Below are 22,221 nucleotides of genomic sequence, written 5' to 3'. Positions count from 1 at the left end.
AAAGGAAAATCGAAAAAATAACTTTAAATAAAAGATAGCAACTGATTTGCATTTCATTGAGTGAAATAAGTATTTGAACCCTCTAACAAAAAAAGACTTAATACTTGGTGGAAAAACCCTTGTTTGCAAGCACAGAGGTCAAACGTTTCTTGTAATTGATGACCAAGTTTGCGCACATTTTAGGAGGAATGTTGGTCCACTCCTCTTTGCAGATCATCTCTAAATCCCTAAGGTTTCGAGGCTGTCTCTGTGCAACTCTGAGCTTGAGCTCCCTCCATAGGTTTTCGATTGGATTAAGGTCCGGAGACTGACTAGGCCACTCCATGACCTTAATGTGCTTCTTCTTGAGCCACTCCTTTGTTGCCTTTGCTGTATGTTTTGGGTCATTGTCGTGCTGGAACACCCATCCACGACCCATTTTCAGTTTCCTGGCAGAGGGAAGGAGGTTGTCGCTCAGGATTTCACGATACATGGCTCCGTCCATTTTCCCGTTTATGCGAATAAGTTGTCCTGTGCCCTTAGCAGAAAAACACCCCCAAAGCAAAATGTTTCCACCCCCATGCTTGACGGTGGGGACGGTGTTTTGGGGGTCATAGGCAGCATTTTTCTTCCTCCAAACACAGCGAGTTGAGTTAATGCCAAAGAGCTCTATTTTGGTCTCATCAGACCACAGCACCTTCTCCCAGTCACTCTCTGAATCATTCAGGTGTTCATTGGCAAACTTCAGACGGGCCTGCACATGTGCCTTCCTGAGCAGGGGGACCTTGCGAGCCCTGCAGGATTTTAATCCATTGCGGTGTAATGTGTTTCCAATGGTTTTCTTGGTGACTGTGGTCCCTGCTAATTTGAGGTCATTAACTAACTCCTCCCGTGTAGTTCTAGGATGCTTTTTCACCTTTCTCAGAACCATTGACACCCCACGAGGTGAGATCTTGCGTGGAGCCCCAGAGCGAGGTCGATTGATGGTCATTTTGTGCTCCTTCCATTTTCGAACAATCGCACCAACAGTTGTCACCTTCTCTCCCAGCTTCTTGCTAATGGTTTTGTAGCCCATTCCAGCCTTGTGCAGGTCTACAATTTTGTCTCTGACATCCTTGGACAGCTCTTTGGTCTTTCCCATGTTGGAGAGTTTGGAGTCTGCTTGATTGATTGATTCTGTGGACAGGTGTCTTTTATACAGGTGACTAGTTAAGACAGGTGTCCTTAATGAGGGTGACTAATTGAGTAGAAGTGTCTAACCACTCTGTGGGAGCCAGAACTCTTAATGGTTGGTAGGGGTTCAAATACTTATTTCACTCAATGAAATGCAAATCAGTTGCTATCTTTTATTTAAAGTTATTTTTTCGATTTTCCTTTTGATGTGCTATCTGCCACTGTTACAATAAACCTACCATTGAAATGATACTGTTCTGAGACTTTTCATTTCTTTGTCATTGGACAAACTTACAAAATCAGTGAGGGGTCAAATAATTATTTCCTCCACTGTAGCTCCCCCTAACTATTAATAACTGATCTCAGCAGAAACATATCCAGACATGGCACGTCGCTGCTGAGGTCATTCATTGGCTGCAGCGGTGCACATAACCCTGCCGGGAAGTTACAGGCCAGCGAGTGAAAAAATCTATGAACTGAACCAGGGCGGGGAGCAGATGAGTATGAATCTACCACTAGGTACAACACACTGTTGGAGTTAAAAACAGCCATAAGGCTGTACAACCCCTTTAACAGTTTCTCTATCAAGAATATATATCTCATACATCCTTGCTACACTGGCTGTTATCTCAGCTAGAGATAACAGCCAGCGATATCAGCAAGGGGTTGCTTTAAAGCTGACAATCTAACCGATACAGCTCGAGATACAGCCTTTAGAAAGGGGCAAGGAGTGAGTGCTGCATATGTAACTGTACATGACCCCAGAAGGAGGGTAACATTTCAAATAAGGCGAGATAAAAAAAAAAATGCAAATTCCGACAGTTTTATCGGTTTTGTTTGTTAGGCATTCCCTATGAGTTAAAACTGATCATCATTCTCTGGGTGAGTAAAATTACAGTGATACCACATTTGTATACTTTTTCTTCTAATACTTTGGGGAAAATTTATTTTTTCTTTGCATCGCCATATTCTGACTGATAACTTTTCATTATTTTTTAAGAAGCTGTGTGAGGCCTCATTAATACCAATTTGGGGTGTGTATACTTTTTTGATCACTTTTTATAAAGTTTTTTGGGGAGAGGTGAAGCGACAAAAAAACTGCGAATTGTCCATTTAGATATTTTTTTTTCAGTTATGCCATTTGTTTTATGGGATAAATACTTTTATAGTACAGGCATTCTGGGATGCAGTATGCCTATGATGTTTATTTTTTATTGCTATTTTATTTTTATTTGGGGGAAAATAGCGGTGATTGGAATTTTTATATTTTTTAAAACTTTTTTATCACTTTTTTTTTATGTTTCTCTCGGGAACATGAACATGCGATCATCAGATCGCTACTGGTGCTGAAGTCTATGAGAAATTTGCTATGCTCCTAAGGCACTCCATAGGAACATAGCTGTGCCAGGCCTCAGAGCCTTCCGAGGGACTGAGCCTGCCACAGGGAATGAACGGCTCCCCCGATCAGCTCTACGAGAACAGCGCACCAGGGTTTTCAGCACTCAGATGCTGTGGTCACATTTGACCATGGCTTCTGACGGGTTAAGGGTCTCCCATCGGCATTATCGCTAATGGCAGACATTAGCCCCGGGTTGTCTGCTGTTTAGAACAGCAGGCACCCAGCGGCTAATGAGCCCACAAGCAGACACCATCATTTAAGACCCAACCAGTACTGTACATGGATAGTGCTGTCGGGAGGAAATTTAAAGGGGTTTTCCAGGCTTTTAATATTGATGACCTCTCCTCAGGATAGGTCATCAATATCAGATCAGTGGGGGCCCGACACCGATCTCAATTCCTGCTTGCCATAGAGATATCAGCAGCGAACAGGAAGAGAGATAGGAGATGACACGTGCGCATGGCGCATGCCTTCTCTTCATACAGCTGGGTGTCGGACACTCACTGATCTGATATTGATGACCTATCCTGAGGAAAGGTGATCAATATTAGAAGCCTAGAAAACCCCTTTAATTAGGCTGTTTATGCCATGACCCAGACATTAAAGGGAGTCTGTCACCAGATTTGAGGCCTATAACCTAACCATATGGCCAGGTCCCTACTAATACGCTGAATCCGAAACTGACCTTATTAAATGTGCCTGTTGCTCTATTAGCACAAAAACAGGTTTTTATAACCTGTCATTCACCTAACTAAGGTGCCCAAGGGGACGTCTCTTCATGCAGGGTGCCCGGCTGCAGCCTTCTCAGTCTGGTGCCCACCGCCGCCTTCCCACTAGAAATCGCCGCCCTCCCTTTCAATAGATCCGTCTACCTCACCTCATCGCCACCTCCCTCACCTCAGCGCCGCCTCTGAAATCGTCCGCTCTTCTCAGCCAGATCCCGCGCGTGCGCACTAGGTATAACCTGATGTGCCCGTGCGGACTCCTGGCAGCGGCCTCGTTGAGCGAAGTGCGCATGCGCTGGCTAGCGCCCTTTGCTCAAACCTGCCTTGACCGCCCTATTGCAGCCATCCTCTCACAGCCGCACGGGATCTGGCTGAGGAGAGCAGACGATTTCGGAGGCGGCGCTGAGGTGAAGGAGGTGGCGCTGAGGTGAGGGAGGTGGCTCTATTGAAAGGGAGGGCGGCGATTTCTAGTGGGAAGGCGGCGCTGGGCACCAGACGGAGATGGCTGCAGCCGGGCACCCTGCATGAAGAGACGTCCCCTTGGGCACCTTAGTTAGGTGAATGACAGGTTTAAAAACCTGTTTTATGTGCTAATAGAGCCACAGGCACATTTAATAAGAACAGTTTCGGATTCAGCGTATTAGTAGGGACCTGGCCATATGGTTAGGTTATAGGCCTTAAATCTGGTGACAGAATCCCTTTAACTAGCGTCCAGATCATATTGTCAAATAAGTCACAACAAACATTTTACAATGTCCCTATCTTGACCTCATCTTTCAAATATGCAGAATGCTTCTCTAGAGATGCCCATTACAAGCTACTAGCATAGTGATAAGGATTATTACTAAAGAGGAATATCCAACATACACATATGCAAAAAAAAGACAATACACCCAGAAAGAAATGTCGGATTGCTGCATAACTCATCATGCAGTTATGTCTCAGACAGAAAAGTAAATGATTACAGGTATTGTCTGATTCAACTTGGTTCTTGCCGTGTAAAAGTTCTTCCCCTGCTGTTCTATAAAAAGGCTATGAGAGGTTACTTTTAGGTGGTGTATCGCTGGGTGAGAGATCGTTTACTGCTAGACATGCTTCTACCATACACTCAAAGACATTTTGCCCAGTTTACAGACTTTAAGAAGGGGCACGTCACTTAAAGGGGTTCTCCGGGAATTAAGAAAAAATGAAAATAATTAAGTATTACTTTATTATAAATATTTTCTCAAATACCTTTCATTAGTTATAATATCTCGTTTTTTCTAGGGAGCAATCATCAGGGGAAATAAAATGGCCACCATCCTATTAGTACATACAAAACCTGTCCTAATCACATAGGAGGATGATTTACTTCACAACACTGAGGTAAAGAGCTGCCTCATCCTCCTCTCTGCTCTACTTGTCAGGGATTATGAAACTAAATACAGCCAATAAGATCTTTCTGCACTTCCTGTCTCCTCATGAACTCCATGGTACAGGCCGTTTTTTGCGTTCCGTATACGGAACCATTCATTTAAATGGTTCCGCAATAAAAAAACAGAATGTACTCCGTAAGCATTCCGTTTCCGTATTTCCGTTCCGTTGAAAGATAGAACATGTCCTATTATTGCCTACAAATCACGTTCCGTGGCTCCATTCAAGTCAATAGGTCTGCAAAAAAAAAACTGAACACATACGGAATGTACTCCGTATGTTCTCCATATCCGTTCCATTTTTGCGGAACCATCTATTAAAAATGTTTATGCCCTGCCCAATTTTTTCTATGTAATTACTGTATACTGTATATGCCATATGGAACGGAAACTGAAACACAAACACGACAGAAACAAAAAACAGAACAACAGATCAGTGAAAAACGGACCGCAAAACACTGAAAGTCATACGGTCGTGTGCAGGAGGCCTAACAGTTTTTCAACACTGGAAGAAAGCATGTAAACCACTACATCAAAATAACAATCAATCTTTATTAATAAATACAATAAAAAGACAAATACATCTATTAAAATCATCCACACAACAAATGGAACCAAAAAGGACAATGGGGACACCTGGTGAACAAAATATGTAATGGCACCAAACCGAGATCACATGCCTATCAAACTACTTACACCGAGTACACCTAGTGTTCAAGGGGCTTATCTGCTTTATTTATATTGATGACCTATCCTGAGGATAGGCCATAAATATCAGATTTGCGGGGGAATGACTCTCGACTACCCCGCCGATCAGCTGTTTAAGGTGAAGGCTGCGCTCGTATGAGCGCTGCCTTCCCTTTACTGTTTACTTGCTCGCCGTCGCAACTGTAGCAGTAAATAGGTGTAATTACATCTAAGCAGTCCCATTCATTTCTAAGGGACGGCTCCTTCCTGTTCAAGTGTATAGGAAGGAGCCGTCACATAGAAGTGAATGGGACAACTTGTAATTACACCTGATCACCACTGCAATGTCGACAGCAAGCAGGTAAACAGTGAACGGAAGGCAGAGCTCGTATAAGCGCAGCCTTCTCTTTAAACAGCTGATTGGCAAGGTTGCCGAGAGACGGATCCCGCCGATCTGATATTGATGACCTATCCTGAACATAGGTCATCAATATAAATAATGCAGACAATAAAAAAAGGGCAAGTGTCAAATAATGTCATAATTCAAATATAGACCTAACAAAGGGTAAAAAAAACTCCACTCAGTAAGCAGTACTCCTGACAATGTAATGGTTTATATGCTTTCTTTCTGCGTATAATTTTATCATGTAACCCAGAGTGATTAGGTCAGGTATTGATAGGCAATTATTACAGTTTTTGCAGAGTATATTTTACTTGCAAAAGAACTACACATTTTAGTTGTAAATTTGAATTTTCATCCAATTTTTCACTATTATCACTGTCTGCATGAAGGTTATATATTTATACACATGTGCTACATGCTCTAAAAATGTAGATTTTGGTAACATGGCAGCTGTTTGCTGTGCACAGTATATATTATATATATCTTGTGGATGACTGCCAAATATTGCATGACCTATGTTTGTGTTCTGGAGAGCTCTTGCTGATGAATACACTTACACACTTGTGGTATACATGGGCACACCTTAACCCTTTTAGCCAAAGCCGGTTTTCCATTTTATATTGCCTGCTTCCCGGAGCCATAACTTTTTTTTTTTTCCGTTTACATAGCCATATGAGGGCTTCTTATTTGCATGACAAGTTGCACTTTCTAATGGCACCATCTGATAATGCATAAGATGTAATGGGCGGCTGAAAAAAATTCCAAATGGGATGGAATTGAAAAAAAATGCAATTGCGTCACAGCATTTAGGCGATGTGGTAAAACTGACCCGTTATGGTTTTTCTTATATTTATTACTTTAAAATTTTTTGGGAAGAAATGTATTTTTTCTTTGCATTGCCATACCCTGACCCCTATAACTTTTTCATTTTTCATAGTTATGTCTTCGGAGCTGTGTAAGGGTTCTTTTTTGTGGGGCGATGTGTACTTTTCATTGATACTATTTTGGAATGTTTTTGGCTTTTTGATCACTTTTAAAAAAAATTGAAGAAAAAAAAAAAACACACGAATAGGCCTTTTTTTTCCCCATTACAGCATTCACTGTACGGGATAAATACATTTATTTTTTAAATTGTTCAGATGTTTTGGGATGCAGCAATGCCTATGATCTTTATATATTTTTTTGTTTATTTTTAAAAACTTTTTTACAAGCCCGTTAGGGGTCTTTCACACGTGACCTTAGATCTCTTGTCCTTCATATTATAGTGAATTAATATTGCAGTGTGAGGGATTTGCGTATCCTATTGATGACCTGTTTTCAGGATAGGTCATCAATATCAGATTAAGGGTGGGCCAATTCCTTGCACCCCGCCGCTCAGCTGTTTGAAGAGAACGCAAAGGTCATGTGAGTGCTACAGTCTCTTTACTGTTTACCTGCTCACCGTCTACATTGCAGGGGTAAGCAGTGGAATTACAACTGCTCTGCCCCAGTCACTTCAATGGGAAGGAGCAGACGGAGTGTAAGTGCCACATTATCCTATGTATTGTGATGTTATGGCTTATGAATTCACACTCTGCACTCTACCTTATTCTCTCCTATATCCATATGGCTTGTGCATACACATGTTCTCAATTTGCTTTAAGTGCAATCTCAGCAGATCAGACATGAATACAAAATCTTTACCTTCTATTGGTCCCTGCATTCTTTTCAGAAGCCACAGTTTTAGTTCAGACTCACTGTCCATTTCAGTTTCTTTCTGGCTGTTCTCTTCAGGAGAGCAAGGTGTTAGAGAATCTGGAGATTCCTCGGAGGCATGGCCTGACTGCTGCTGTACGTTCTCATTACTTAAAGCTACCGTGGGCTCCTCGTTCTTCTCTTTAGAGTGCAACTGGATGCAAGTGGGGTCTTTTTCTTGTGGTTTGTCACTGACGCATTCGGAAGGAACAAATCTATTCACTTCAGTCCGACTCTGGCAAAGTTCTATGTTTTTGGCGTTATCATTTTCTTTTTCACAAGTCATATCCGCAATATCAATCCTAGCTAGTAGGTCACAAGTCTGTGTCTTTGGGGTTACCTCTACTGTTCCATTACAATTAAAATCTGCCTTAGGAAAAGCAGAGTTTGACGTCTTGGAACCTTCTACCAGAAGAGTCAGTGTATGTCCTTCTGAAACTTCACAGACATTGTTACCATTCTGCTGTGATAAAGACTCTACCAACTCTATGAAGTGCTCGTCTACTGGAGACTGACCACTTTTTTTGGTTTCAGAATCCAAAATGATGGATTTTTGTTCAGTCTCTTTTGTGACTATATTATCAACATTCAAATGCACTTTGGAGAGTTCATCTGGTGTAGGATCTGTATCCGGCTCTTGTTCAGTGGCTACTTCTGCAATCTTTGTCTTCTCTACCGTGCCTACACCAGTAACCCCATTTTGCCTTTTCCCCTTGTGTTTGAACTTGCTGAATGGATTGATGTCTTTTTCAGATGAGAGATCTTCCCACTCTCCAGGCCTGTACAGAGGACAAAGATCCTTGGGTATATCGCTGTTGACGGAAAATGTCGGATGGGTGTGGAATGGTAGAAATGAAAATAAAAACATAAATTAAAAATAAAATGAACAACTAAAAATGCAACTAAAATATACTTTGAAAACAAAACAAAGAAAGGCACACAAGTATACAATGACGATTACATCAAAGAGTGAAAATGAAAATAAAGTGAAAGAAAAATCATATGGCAAATGTGCTGTGAATGGTATGACTGGTGGTAATAAAGTACAAGTGATAACTAGCAAATAAAACGGCAAACCATTCTCGGTTTCAAGCTAAATACTGTGGCGGGGAAAACCCACAAGGGATGTGAGAGAGGTTTCTTATAACATAATACACAAAAATAACTTATGCCTGCCCAATTTGTCAGAAATGCAACATAATCTATTAGAATTCACCTTTTTCTGTACGATACAAAAATATGGTAAAGAGGGTTGAAAATGTTTTTTTGACTTGATTCAAGTTCTGCCGATTTGCAGTTCCCCTGCCATTAGATACATCGATTTGGTTGTGATTCACTTGAGCTGAATTTTGGACAATAATTTTGTTATTTTTTATGGAATAGTGAATCTGCAAATCGGCAAAGCAGATCCTCCGCTCTGGATACTGCTCGTCTTCCAGGAGCGCACAGCATTATACTGATTTATAATGCTATGTGTCTCTGCTTGACCTACGTCTACAGGATCATACTGATATAAAGCTGTCACTATGATTTTATAACAGTAAGGTGAAGCAAAGGCACATAACATTACAAACCATGATAATGCCATGAGCTCCAGAACGGAGGATCAAGATCACTCACAGACTGCACACGCTCGTGTTAAAGAGCCCTAATAATAAAAGTTCTGTAAGTCATTCCCTGTCCATGGATATAAGATAAGAAGTTGAATTCCAGCACCTTCTTCCAGAGCTCTTCTAATTTGGCATGTGTGTCACAAAATGTTCTCAGAACTTTAAATGAGTTAAAGGGACACTGTCACCTGGATTTCACTTACTGGGCTATTAACATCACCACATCAGTCTCCACGATTTACATTAAAATATACTAGTATTACAGCCCTGTGTCTTGTAATCCGTCTAGAAAATTGCTTTTTATTAATATGCTAATTACCTCAATAAGGAGCCCAAGGGGCTGTACCACCGGCCGTTGGAGCCCAGCCACGCCCATTACCGCCCCACTGCTAATTTATTCACTCCTCTTCGCCGATGTAATGTTTGTGCAGCGCCCGTAATCCCGCGCATGCACCCTGGATACACATCAGCGCGGTCTCACAGAACTCGATGCGCATGCACCAGCTTCGCTCAACTCGCTCCTCCGTCCTCCCGGCAAGTCGCGCCAATAACGCTCTTTCTTTTCCGGGTCAAGCTGACATGTGTATCCAGGATGCATGCGCGGGATTACAGACGCTGCACAGACATTACACTGGCGAAGAGGAGTGAATAAATTAGCAGTGGCGCAGTGCTGGGCTCTGAAGTAACGGGCGCGGCTGGCCTCCAACAGCCGGAGACACAGCCCCTTGGGCTCCTTATTGAGGTAATTAGCATATTAATAAAAGCTATTTTATAGACAGATTACAAGACACAGGGCAGTTATACTAGTAGATTTTAATGTAAATTGTGGAGACTGATGTGGTGATGTTATTAGCTCAGTAAGTGAAATCCAGGTGACAGTCTCCCTTCAAGGATTTAAAAAAATATGGCTGCTTTTTTCCCCCCAAAATAGCACCATGGCCATCTACAGGCTGTGTGTTTTATTGGAGATCAGTCCCATTCACGTCTATGGAGCCAAGCTGTTACGGAACTCAGACAGACAATTAGGTTAATGGGGTTGTCTGCTTTTGTTATATTGAGGACCTATCCTCAAGATAAGTCATCAATATCTGGACAGCAGGGGTCCGACTCCTGGCACCCCCACTGACGATCTGTTTGAAGACACCGCAGCGCTCGTATCACTGCTGACATTGCAGCAGTGAGCAGGTGTAATTACAGCTCTGCCGTCCCCATTCACTTCAAGTGAATAGGAGGGAGCCGTCCCATTGAAGTGAATGGAGATGGCGGAGTTGTAATTACACCTGTCGACGGGAAGCAGGTAAACAGAGAAGAGAACATAGCCCCCCTCGATCTGATACTGATGACCTATTGTGAGGATAGTTAATCAATATAACAAAAGCGGACAATCCTTTTAATTCCAAACTTCTACAGGTTTAGGCATACCTCCCAACTTTTTGGAGGGTCAAATAACTACACGTAAGACTCATGGTGTGAAAGATCAATTTTTCCTGTATGTATATGTATACACACACACACACACACACACACACACACACATGCATACACACACACTTCAATAGTTTTCTTTTACACAGTAGCGTAAAAATTATCTGATCTGAACAGAAATTTCTTAAATCCAAATTGCATCAAATAATGAAATATACAGTACAAGGTGGGCTGTAATACACAGATAGGAACCAAACACTTTCAGGATCAATATGGTAAACGTAATGATGCAAATCTATACCCTAGATCAGCGATGGTAACCTTTTACAGACCGAGTGCCCAAACTGCAACCCAAAACCCACTTATTTACAGCAAAGTGCCAACACGGCAATCTACCCTGAATACCAATATAGTGTATATATACACACACACACATACATTATCACTTGGCTAAATTAGCCTGCCAACATTCCGTGCGCTGCCTGTATCGTTCATAGTGGCCCTGCGCTGATGAATGGCAGAAGTCTACGAGACTGTAGACTTCTGAGACCCGGCAACGTACCCCCCCCCCCCCCCCCCCGTATTTTTTTACTGAGGAGCACGAAAGTTGCAGTAATACAAATACATAGGCCTGTACTTGCTCGCATCTGCATTGGAGGCTGCGTTTGGAGCATCTGTTGCAGATCCTGTCGAAAGACCGGACAAAAAAGCCTTGTATGCAGCACTTTTTTGTCTGGTAAAAAGACAGGCTCGTGAATGGAAACTGAACGGACTCCATAGTCAGTGGAGTCTGTTCAGCTTCTTCCCTGTCACATCACATTTTTGTCATACATTTAATGTACACAAAAAAAATGTATATTTGTCAATAGACGCCTTCAAACAGATGCCATACTGTCACCATAGAGTTCCCTTGTAAAAAAAAAAAAAAAAAAAAGTATGATTTGGCCTCCAATTTTTTTTTGCTGCACTTTGCAGGATGAAAAAACGTTGTACACTACGCTTTCCATTTTTTTTTTTTTTTTTTTTACAATGAAACTCCTTAGTGATGGATGCCACAGTATGGCGTCTGTCTAAGGCGTTCGTTAATGTATACGGTTTTTGTGTATGTTGAACGTATGACAAAAACCCAGGCTTACGTGCCTGATCCAGCACTTCAGTTATTTTTTTTGCTCTGCTCATCTAACGGAGCAGAACAACAGAAATAAATAGCGATGGTGTGAATGTGGCCTAAGAACTGGGTATTCATGCGGCAGAACCATTACTAGTCTAAATAACATCAGGCTATTATAGCCAAGTGATAAAGTCCAGTCCAATATAGCGGATTTTCCCTGTACTTTACCACTTGGCTACAATAGCCTGCTGTGCATTTACTGCACACTGCACTACATACATCATCTGAGATGTGATTGGTACAGTGTGTGATGTATGTAATGGAGTATGTGATGATTACACACTACACTACACACTGCTGTCACCTTGATGTCCGGGGCTGTTTTTCACCTCTGAGGAGTCCTGTTCAGCTTGACTGTCGTCATTTTTCCTGGGGTCCTTGTACAGCGCACCCGCTCTCCTTACTGTAGAAACTCCAGGGAGCCGGCTCCTCCTCCTTCCAGCTCCCACCGGCTTCCCCTGCTGCAGGGCGCTGTATCGCTCCGGTGCCCACCCAAACCAACCAATAGCAAAGCTCCTTACTGTATGGAGCTTTGCCATTGGTTATTTCAGGCACAGGCAGCATTAGGGTAGTTTCACAATTTCGTTTACCTGCGATGGCAGATAACAGCTTGTCTGAGTTCATGCACCAGTTTTTGTCCGGGTAAAACCCAGCACTCATTCCGGAAAGCAAATGGATCCCATTATAGTCAACGGGGTCCGACGGTGACAGCCGTATCCGGGCTAGGCCTGATCAGATGAAGCCTGGCAGACTGTTCTCTGCTGGATCAGGTAAACGCAAGCGTGAACCTACCCTTAGCTGAATGTTCGGGGGGCACCATAATAGCTGCATAACAGCAGTAGCCAGACACAGGCACATTTTTTTAAATGATTCTAAATGATAAATTGTTATGCTTTGTGTGATCTCATAGAGAAATATAATATGCAATTGTGGGCCAACTCCATTAGTGCTTTGCATAGCAAAGCATTCTAACAGCTCCCTCAAACGGGTTGGCTCGTGAACAACAATTACCACAGAGACAGAGACCCCCACCTACCGTACCACAAGAATGGGGTTTCCCAAGTCCCCATGCATGACCACTGCTCCATTCACTTCTATAAGACTGCCGCATATACTCAGCACTCCCATAAACAGTGAATGGAGTGGTAGTCATGCATGTGCACTACTGCTCTAGTCACACAAGGGACTTGGGGACCCCTGTTTTTATTATCTGTGGGGGTCCCAGTGACTGGACAGAGGATTAATATTGCTCATAGGCCAATCACTTTAAGCCATATCCAGGGATGGCTCTAATTGCATTGAGTGTGACCAATTCTTGTATTGCTACTCTTCACCCAGAGGTGGCGGTGCAACGCCTTATAGTTCCCACATTATTTACAATTGGCCACTAGGACCATAGATGTCCCTTGATTTACACGTGTTAATAATTATAAAAGATAGCTTTTATTTCTTGTCCTTAAAATGATTACTTAGAACTCTATACTATTCCTATGGTTAAAATTATCAGCATAGCCTGCCTGCCTATTAGTAATTCTCACAGTGTTGTCTATGATTACCGGGTCCGTCCACTAGGTGGCTCTGTATGTCTAACAGTAGCTTATTTCGTACGTTCTTTATTATTCAGGCATCTCTCTGCTTGTGTGCTACACGTTGTTATACCCACAACGTGTGGGCTACTGTGCCACCTTCCTGGACTTAGCTCCTATCCTTATATTTCTCTCATACATGGATGCAGGCCGGGCTACCGCTGGTTAATAAAAGCTACTACACTAACTGCCCCCCGACATGTTTCGCCAACCAGGCGTCTTCAGGGGTTTGGGCAGAGGACTGAGTGTTGGGGGCGGAGCCAGGTTTATAAGGTGGCACAGTAGCCCACACGTTGTGGGTATAACAACGTGTAGCACACAAGCAGAGAGATGCCTGAATAATAAAGAACGTACGAAATAAGCTACTGTTAGACATACAGAGCCACCTAGTGGACGGACTCGGTAATCATAGACAACACTGTGAGAATTACTAATAGGCAGGCAGGCAGGCTATGCTGATAATTTTAACCATAGGAATAGTATAGAGTTCTAAGTAATCATTTTAAGGACAAGAAATAAAAGCTATCTTTTATAATTATTAACACGTGTAAATCAAGGGACATCTATGGTCCTAGTGACCAATCGTAAATAATGTGTGAATAAAGTCCCAACACGTGTTAGGGAGACCTGTGTAAATTTATTCATACGCCTTATAGTTGTCCCATGATGTGTCAATAAAGGCCATAAAGCCGTGTTCATGCCAGATCCTGTATAAAAAAACAAAAACTCATGAAAAAGTAAGAGGACTTTTTAAACGGTAGGCCGAAGGATAAAGATCTTGTAATGCACCTATAGTACAGAATAAATTGTTGCAACTTACGATGGCAATGCATCTTTAATCTTCATGTGAGAAATGTCACTATAAAGTGCAATAGATACTACTTCTTCCATGGGACAAATAAGTCCATATTCTTCACAGCCGTTCTCAATAACCAGTGGATCAGATTTATGGGGATCAAACATGACGTTGTTGGGAGTGACTATCATGACTCCGCCAACAACACCCTGCGTACGAAATCGACAAATTAAATTCTGAACAGCATTCATGAAGTCAATGACAATGTGATTTTAATGTAGGCAGCTTTTATATAGTTTCATCAGTTGAAAAAAGACACAGGTCCATCAATGTCCTCAGATCAATTATACCTCATTAGTTGTGAGATAAATCATAACTATCAATGCCACATAAGCATCCGGCCCTTCTGTAAATGCAGGTATAGTGTCTGCCATTACTACCTTTTATTGTAAAATCTTCTGACCATTCATAAAAAACATTAAGTGCCAAGCTTGGAAAGCACAGGATGTTATTAAACTTGGCACCTAGACGGCAACATCACCTGCAAAGTGTTAGATGGGACCACTACATGTGGCTACCAAGATGCTTGTAGCTCTAGATATTACGGGATGTCACAATATTGCTACAACTTGGTGCTAGGTTCTAAAGCAAAAACTAATGGGCACTTTCATTACACTGATAGTGATGGCTGTACTCACCACTCCCTAGCTCTCTTCTGGGCCTGGGACTGCGTATAGCATCAGGACGTACTGCACGTAGGCATGCACTATGACCTGCAGCTGTGCGACATCAGGTCACAGTGCAGCATGGGGCCGGGTAAGAATAAAAAAAATGGAACGAGTGCAGGAAGTGTGCGCTGTCCGGAGCAGGACAGATCAGTTATTTTATTTATTTTGTGTCTGATCTGAGCTCTGATGAGGATTGGGGGTTAGACCTGACGTCTAATACAGACTGGGGTTTGATCTGACTTCTGATATATATTGGGGGTCTGGTCTGAGGTCTAGTAAAGATTGGGGGTCTGATACAGACTGGGGGTTTGATCTGGGTTCCGATATATATTGGGAGTTTGATCTGAGGTCTGCTAAAGTTTTGGGGTCTGATGAAATTTTTTTTTTTCATTAGATTTTCCCCCTCTAAAACCTAGGTGCGTCTTATGATCAGGTGTCTTTTAAAGTGAAAAATATGGTATATCACTGGCAGTTAAAAGGGTTTTCTGGTATTTAAATAATGACCATCTATCCTCAGGATAGGTCATCAATATCTGGACTGGTGGGTGCCTGACTCCCGACATCCCTGCTGATCAGCTGATAGAACAGGGCACAGCAATTGGGTAAGGCCTGTGATGTCACAGCACAGGATGAACAAATTAAAAATTCTTCACACAGGGCAGAAAAACCTTGATCCAATTGAAAACTTGCAACCAATGACTGTATTCACAGTTAAAACAACTGGTATACATAAAGCTAGTGGGACACAACTCACCTTCCCATCTGTGATGTATCTACAGTTCATTTTCAAAAACTTCACGACAATGGGCTCCTCTTCTTCAGAAGTAGACGACAAGACTCTTTCTATAGGTTTTGAGGCTTTTCTTGCCATGTCTGCATCCTTTATGTAAAAAAATGTAAAAGTAAAACATGAAAAGAAGTTAATGAAAATGTAAATAATCAGTTGCCTCCAAAGTGTTCAATTTCGATGTATTCAGTCAAACGGGCCCTTAGGATGACAAAAAAGAGCACTAGAAGTATAAGTCCCCAATCACTTCATTGGGGGTAATGGCAGCAGAAGAGGGTTGTGTTGGTCTATTCAAGTCACTTTTATGGATGAGGAATGGTCAAGTCTAGAGCTGTTATTTCAGCAAAATGTATGTACTAAGGGAGAATGTAAAGGAGTGACAAATTTATTTCAAAATCTGGGGAAAGGCAGCATTTTTGATAAATAGCACGTATTCACCAATTTTATCCCCCGGCGTTCCAGTGCTGCCACTCCAAAACTTCCTGTTGGGCTGTGTTTGTTTGGCCGTATATGGCACATAACTGCTGCAACCAATCACTGACCTCAACAGTCAAGTGCCGTATACTGCTGAGGTCAGTGACTGGCTCTGGTGGTGTCCACAGTACATGGCATGTCGCCACAGCAGGGAGAATCGAAACGGCAGCCCTGGAGGTGGCAGTGGGATAAAAATATGAGTACATGTTTTTTTTTTATTATTGTATCACAAATGGAGCTTTGCCCAAGACTTTTACTTGGTCAACCCCTTTAATAAGAAGAGTCTGTAAAAGGAGGTTTTCCACCCAGAAAGGAATGGAATAATGGTAGGATTTAAATGGGGCCATGCTGCAGTTTGCTGCGTAGCTAGTGGTTGGAGTCCTGTGGCATAGGAAAGAATTTTAAGTGTCCACATCACAAAATCAAAGCTGTGGCCTCTTCATTCTCAGGATCGGCCAGGGTCTCAGAGGTCCATCACAATTCAAGAGTGATGGAATATCCTGCATAAACTTTTTTGTTTTTTTAACGGCATAGACTACATTATAGATAATGTAGAAAACATAGTATAAAACAATATAAATAAATAATATACATAAAAAATAGTAAAAGACAATATAAACCTGACAAGTAAGGCACTATGCAGCACATCATACAGAGGCAATGGACTCCCCCATTCATATAAGCTAACTGATATCTTGTATATATATTGGGTTTGTAAATAAGTCTGTGTGGACATGGAAGGCAGGACCCAAAGGCTCACACTGAATACAGGCAGTATTAAAATGGCTAGTTACACAAAATACTGAATCAAATAATATAAAATAGTATATTCCCGAGTTCAGCAACAGTGCCCCCAATACTATATTGTTCATAGACTGAGACTGGGCATCATAGGAGATCTGCCATTACATGGATCCAACCTCTGGGACCCCCATTGATCCAGAGAATGAAAGGATATGCGGAGCTGATTTATCACTTGAATGGGGTTGGATGCAGTTCCCTGCACAGCAAGGGCAGAGAGTGCCAGTGTGCACTGAAATACAGTAAAGGGAAGGCAATCCTTTAATTCCCGGGATTGGTGGTGGTTACAGAGGTTGGACCCCACCGTTCATAAAGTGATGACACTTTATAAGAATTATCCTTTATCCCCCCCAACAGATTTTAATATTTGTTACAACTGAATGTTTTTCCACAAGGTCTTCTAACCCCTTCCCAACTGCCATACCGCTATATACGTGCTATCTGCACATACCCCGCGCAGATCACACGCATATAAACGTTATGGCAGCTCTTTCATCAGCGCTTGGATTAAAGCTTCTGCCCCTGCACTGCCGTTGTCACGGACAGTGTACAGTCCAGTAATGCCGGCAAGGGATCAATTAGAGTGGTCCCTTGCCGGCGATCGATTCGATTGGTTAGTCTGTGCAGACTAACCAATCGGATCGCGGCAGTGTAAAAGTGCCAGTTTTAGGCTTTGATCTGCACTCTGCAGATGAGAGCCTGAAATCAGGTACTATCTGCTCTGTACCCCTGATCTGTTTGCCCCATGTGTGCCCCCTGCATTGATCCGTGCCCCCCATCTGTGCGCCCTGCCTGCAACCTTTAAAGGGGTTTTGCTATCACATACAATGGGGGCATATCGCCAGAACGGAGTGGAGAGTGCTGTGGCTGGAGGACCCCCCACGCGCGGAACACACAGCAATTCCAACAGAGGCAGGTCAAAACTCTCCAAGGCCTGGGACAGTTTCATGACACCCCACCAGCACCCTCACCCTGATGGGTTGCCTAGTGTCACAAGGAGGGAAAAGTTTTGGAAGATGGTGAGGGAGTACGTAGCAGACTGTGTCAGCGTCCTCAGTAATCCCTCTGTGCCTTACAACTACTGGGTGTCCAAGCTGGACACGTGGCACGAACTGGTGCTCTACGCCTTGGAGGTGCTGGCCTGCCCTGCCGCCAGCGTTTTCTTCAGAGCGGGTATTTAGTGCTGCTGGGGGCATAATAACTGATAAGCGCATCCTCCTTTCAATTGAAAATGCTGAGAGGTTAACTCTTATCAATATGAACAAGGCCTGGATTGCCCCTGACTTCTCTACTCCACCAGAGGAAAGCGGCTGAACATAAAGGCACTCTAAATGTGGCTTTTATGGTGTATTGCATACGCTGTATTCCCATGCACCCCTTTCACCACTAAAAAGGGTATATGGTTCAATCTCCCTTTTCTCGTTCCTCCTCCATCATATCAACATGCTTATTAGGCTGCCCTTGCTCCTAATGTTTTAGAGGGTCAGCTCAGCAGCAGACCCTCACTCTAATGTTTTAGAGGGTCACCAGCAGGCCCTCGCCCACAATGTTTTAGATGGTCAGCTCAGCAGCAGGCCCTCCCTCCTAATGTTTTAGATGGTCAGCTCAGGAGCAGGCCCTCGCCCCTAATGTTTTAGATGGTCAGCTCAGCAGCAGGCCCTCGCCCCTAATGTTTTAGATGGTCAGCTCAGCAGCAGGCCCTCGTCCCTAATGTTTTAGATGGTCAGCTCAGCAGCCGCCCCTCGCCCCTAATGTTTTAGATCAGTGGTCGGCAAGCCGCGGCTCGCGAGCCACATGCGGCTCTTTACACACTTTAATGCGGCTCTTCTGTGTGCCGGGCGCCCGCTCCCCTCCCTCCTCTCGGGAGGCCGCCCCAAAAGTCAGGACTCTGCAGCTAGCCTCTGTCAGTGCGCGCCCTGTGTGCAGCCCCGGCGGCCGGCTCCACACAGCTCCAGTCGGGTCATGTGGTATAGGGGGGGGGGGGGGGGGGGGGGGGGCGTGTCTTTCTGTGTAGCGCCGCGGCGGCGAAGCAGTATCCTCTCTCTGTCTGCCGCCCTCAGAAAAAGACTGTGCCTCCCAAATCAGCAGCGTATCATCCGGTAGGTGTAGCAATGGCCTGGCCTGGCCTGGCCTGCCTGCCTCTGGGGACTCAATTTCTGTGACAGAAAAAGGAAGGGTTGGGGGGGAATGGAGGGGGGGGGGGAGGGGATGAATATGAACTATATGCCTCTGGAACTTGGAAATGAGAGATGTGGGTAGAGCCAGGGAGAGACAAAAGAAAGGGGTGACTGATGGCCATCATGGAGGGGGGGGGGGGATGATTATGAATTATGTACTCATATGAGAGATGTGAACTGTGAACAGGGCAAAAAGAAAGGGGTGACTGATGGCCATCATGGGAGGGGGGGGGGGGGGGTGATTATGAATTAAGTGTGCCCAACTATGGAAATGAGAGATGTGAACAGGGCAGGGTAAAAAGAAAGGCGTGATGGCCATCATGGAGGGGGGGGGGGGGGCGGGGAATGTGACACGGGGGGGGGCAGAAATGTGACACGGAGGGGCAGAAATGTGACATTGTGGGATTGACATAAAAAGGGTTGATGTGACAGGGGGTGTGGACATAAAATTGCGGAATATCGTAATCTAGGAGCCAGCAAAATAAGTTAGTGGCCAGGTTCTGAGGTCAATATATAACAGTACCAGTGAGGACTATTTGAGTGTGTTTTCACATACATTATATGTACTTTTTTAGTTGTATCTTGATTTTTATTTCATTTTATGTTGTCATTTTTTACTTTTATTCAACTTGACTGCAGAGCCAGTGCAATGTGTGCATGCCTGTTTTATTACTTTTACTTCTTGCCTACTGTTTGGGTGTATCCATCAAGGTGGAGAACCCTGCTTAAAATATCCATGATGAGCATACCATCCTATGTATTTTCGGTTTTAAAAATGTGGCTCTCAAAATAAATTTCAATCGTGGTTTTGGCGAGATTTGGCTCAGTTGAAAAAAAAAGGTTGCCCACCACTGTTTTAGATGGTCAGCTCAGCAGCAGGCCCTCGCCCATAATGTTTTAGATGGTCAGCTCAGCAGCAGGCCCTCGCCCATAATGTTTTAGATGGTCAGCTCAGCAGCAGGCCCTCGCCCATAATGTTTTAGATGGTCAGCTCAGCAGCAGGCCCTCGCCCATAATGTTTTAGATGGTCAGCTCAGCAGCAGGCCCTCGCCCATAATGTTTTAGATGGTCAGCTCAGCAGCAGGCCCTCGCCCATAATGTTTTAGATGGTCAGCTCAGCAGCAGGCCCTCGCCCATAATGTTTTAGATGGTCAGCTCAGCAGCAGGCCCTCGCCCATAATGTTTTAGATGGTCAGCTCAGCAGCAGGCCCTCGCCCATAATGTTTTAGATGGTCAGCTCAGCAGCAGGCCCTCGCCCATAATGTTTTAGATGGTCAGCTCAGCAGCAGGCCCTCGCCCATAATGTTTTAGATGGTCAGATCAGCAGCAGGCCCTCGCCCCTAATGTTTTAGAGGGTCACCAGCAGGCCCTAGCCCCTAATGTTTTAGATGTTCAGATCAGCAGCCGTCCCTCGTCCCTAATGTTTTAGATGGTCAGATCAGCAGCAGGCCCTTGCTCCTAATGTTTTTGAGGGTCACCAGCAGGCCATCAATCATAATTTTCCAATGCTGTGTATGATGCCCTCCTTTATGTGTAACAAAGGGTGTATTGTAGTGCCGATTCCTTGTAATTTTTGGCCGACCTTTCCCTTAGTGCATAGGCTTTATGAGTGTAGGAGTCCCACTACCTAAACAATTGTACCACAATGTGAATGAGGCCCTCCTTTATGTGATATACAGGTTGTATCGGAGTGCCTTTTCCTTGTAGTTTTGGGCAGCACTTGCACTTTATATAGAAGTAAATATACAGGAAATAATGTTTCCTAACAGATTTTCCTCTAAAATCGATTTTATCTTCAGTTTTGTGCGTATTATTGTCAGTCTGTAAAAGTGGCGTACTACTCAGACAGCATCATTCCTAGTAGCGACCTGGGAGTCCAAGATGCATCCAGACATCCTCCCTATGCTGTTCCTGAACCATTTCGGTGGTGTTTTCATCAATGTCTGACCTTTTCATGTGAACCAAACACCCTCCCCTCTTCAGAGCAGGGGGTGCCTGGTTTAATGCTTGGGTTCTCCCATTGACTTCCATTGTGCTCTGCAGAGCACCCGAGCTTCCCGCGGTATTCTACTCTAGCACCAGAGCACTTTGGTGCTCGATCAACACTACTGGTCACGAAGGTGAAAAACGGCTTGGTCTTGAAAGGGTTAATAAAGAAAATATGTTCTCAGATTATGACTTTTGCAAATTGCTTCATATAAGAAGCAGTACATTGAGGTGACAAGACGTCATTGGAAAAGAACACTCCCACACTGTCATGGGAAGAGAAACATGTTGCACCATTTACTCAGAGTAACCAAGACACATATATAAGACCTACACTGTTAAGCCACCCAATATCAACCCCTAAGGTTGGCATAGAAGTCGTGAGGGCAATTTCACGCTTATAGTATTGCCGCTTCATGTTAAATGATTGGAAAGATGAACATATGTGTGAGAAGAAAGTGCATTGTCTCAAACTGTCAATGGTCCTTTGCTCCGAACATTGTCAGATTTCTAGTTACAGAACCCTTGACCAGCGCCAAAGGGCAATCAACATCTTATAGAACCCTTCCTTATGGAAAATAGTGGTGTATTCCTCAAGTCTGACGTCTTAGTTATCATACAACTGCAGTTAGGAGAATGTCCATCCACATGCTTACCCAATGATTGCCGACATGTGACAAGGGCAAGAGTGGCATCCAGTTGGCAATGTGTTCATACATTTCTAGGAGCAACACAATATGCTCCAGAATTATTTCTTATGGAATACAAGTATCTACTAAAACATGTCAGGACAGCTGACAAATCCTCTTTAAGATGCAAAACCTGACGACTGAGAACTGACACTGGGCCTTGGGCTTTCATATAGCAGAATACATACTCACTGGTAGCTTATCATACTCGGCATCTGAAGACAACGGAGAAGCAAGAATGCCAGTGGTGGCATCTTTCACACTGGCATGAGATTCACAGACTGGAACATAAAGAACCTGCCAAAACATAGTAAGGGAAGAGCTCTCTGTTAGTAGTGCGGACACCTCATTACAGTACCAGTAAAAGCTTCAATCCCATGGTTCCCTATAGCATTTATCCCTACAATAATACAGAAGTCAGATACTTCTTGAATAGTGTAGTGCCAGACAAAGTGGGCAGTTGATTACAATGGTGGGTG

General features: G+C 43.6%; 1 protein-coding gene across 3 annotated transcripts in view; it reads right to left on the bottom strand.

The window, feature by feature from the left end:
• The window catches only part of NCOA7 (nuclear receptor coactivator 7), a 208,769-nt gene that overhangs the window by 51,221 nt on the left and 135,327 nt on the right, over positions 1–22,221 (bottom strand). For all 3 annotated transcript variants that reach the window (XM_044289485.1, XM_044289486.1, XM_044289484.1), the window contains 4 exons: positions 21,935–22,039; positions 15,583–15,708; positions 14,125–14,309; positions 7,462–8,324 (listed from right to left, as the gene is read on the bottom strand). In XM_044289485.1, coding sequence (XP_044145420.1) covers positions 7,462–8,324; positions 14,125–14,309; positions 15,583–15,708; positions 21,935–22,039 — 1,279 coding nt within the window. The remainder of the gene's footprint in view (positions 1–7,461; positions 8,325–14,124; positions 14,310–15,582; positions 15,709–21,934; positions 22,040–22,221) is intronic.

This window comes from Bufo gargarizans, chromosome 4 (assembly GCF_014858855.1).
Source record: "Bufo gargarizans isolate SCDJY-AF-19 chromosome 4, ASM1485885v1, whole genome shotgun sequence".
NCBI classification, from domain to species: Eukaryota; Metazoa; Chordata; class Amphibia; order Anura; family Bufonidae; genus Bufo; species Bufo gargarizans.
The sequence above is the reverse complement of the archived record's forward strand: the minus strand, read 5'-3'. Positions and strand labels throughout refer to the sequence as shown.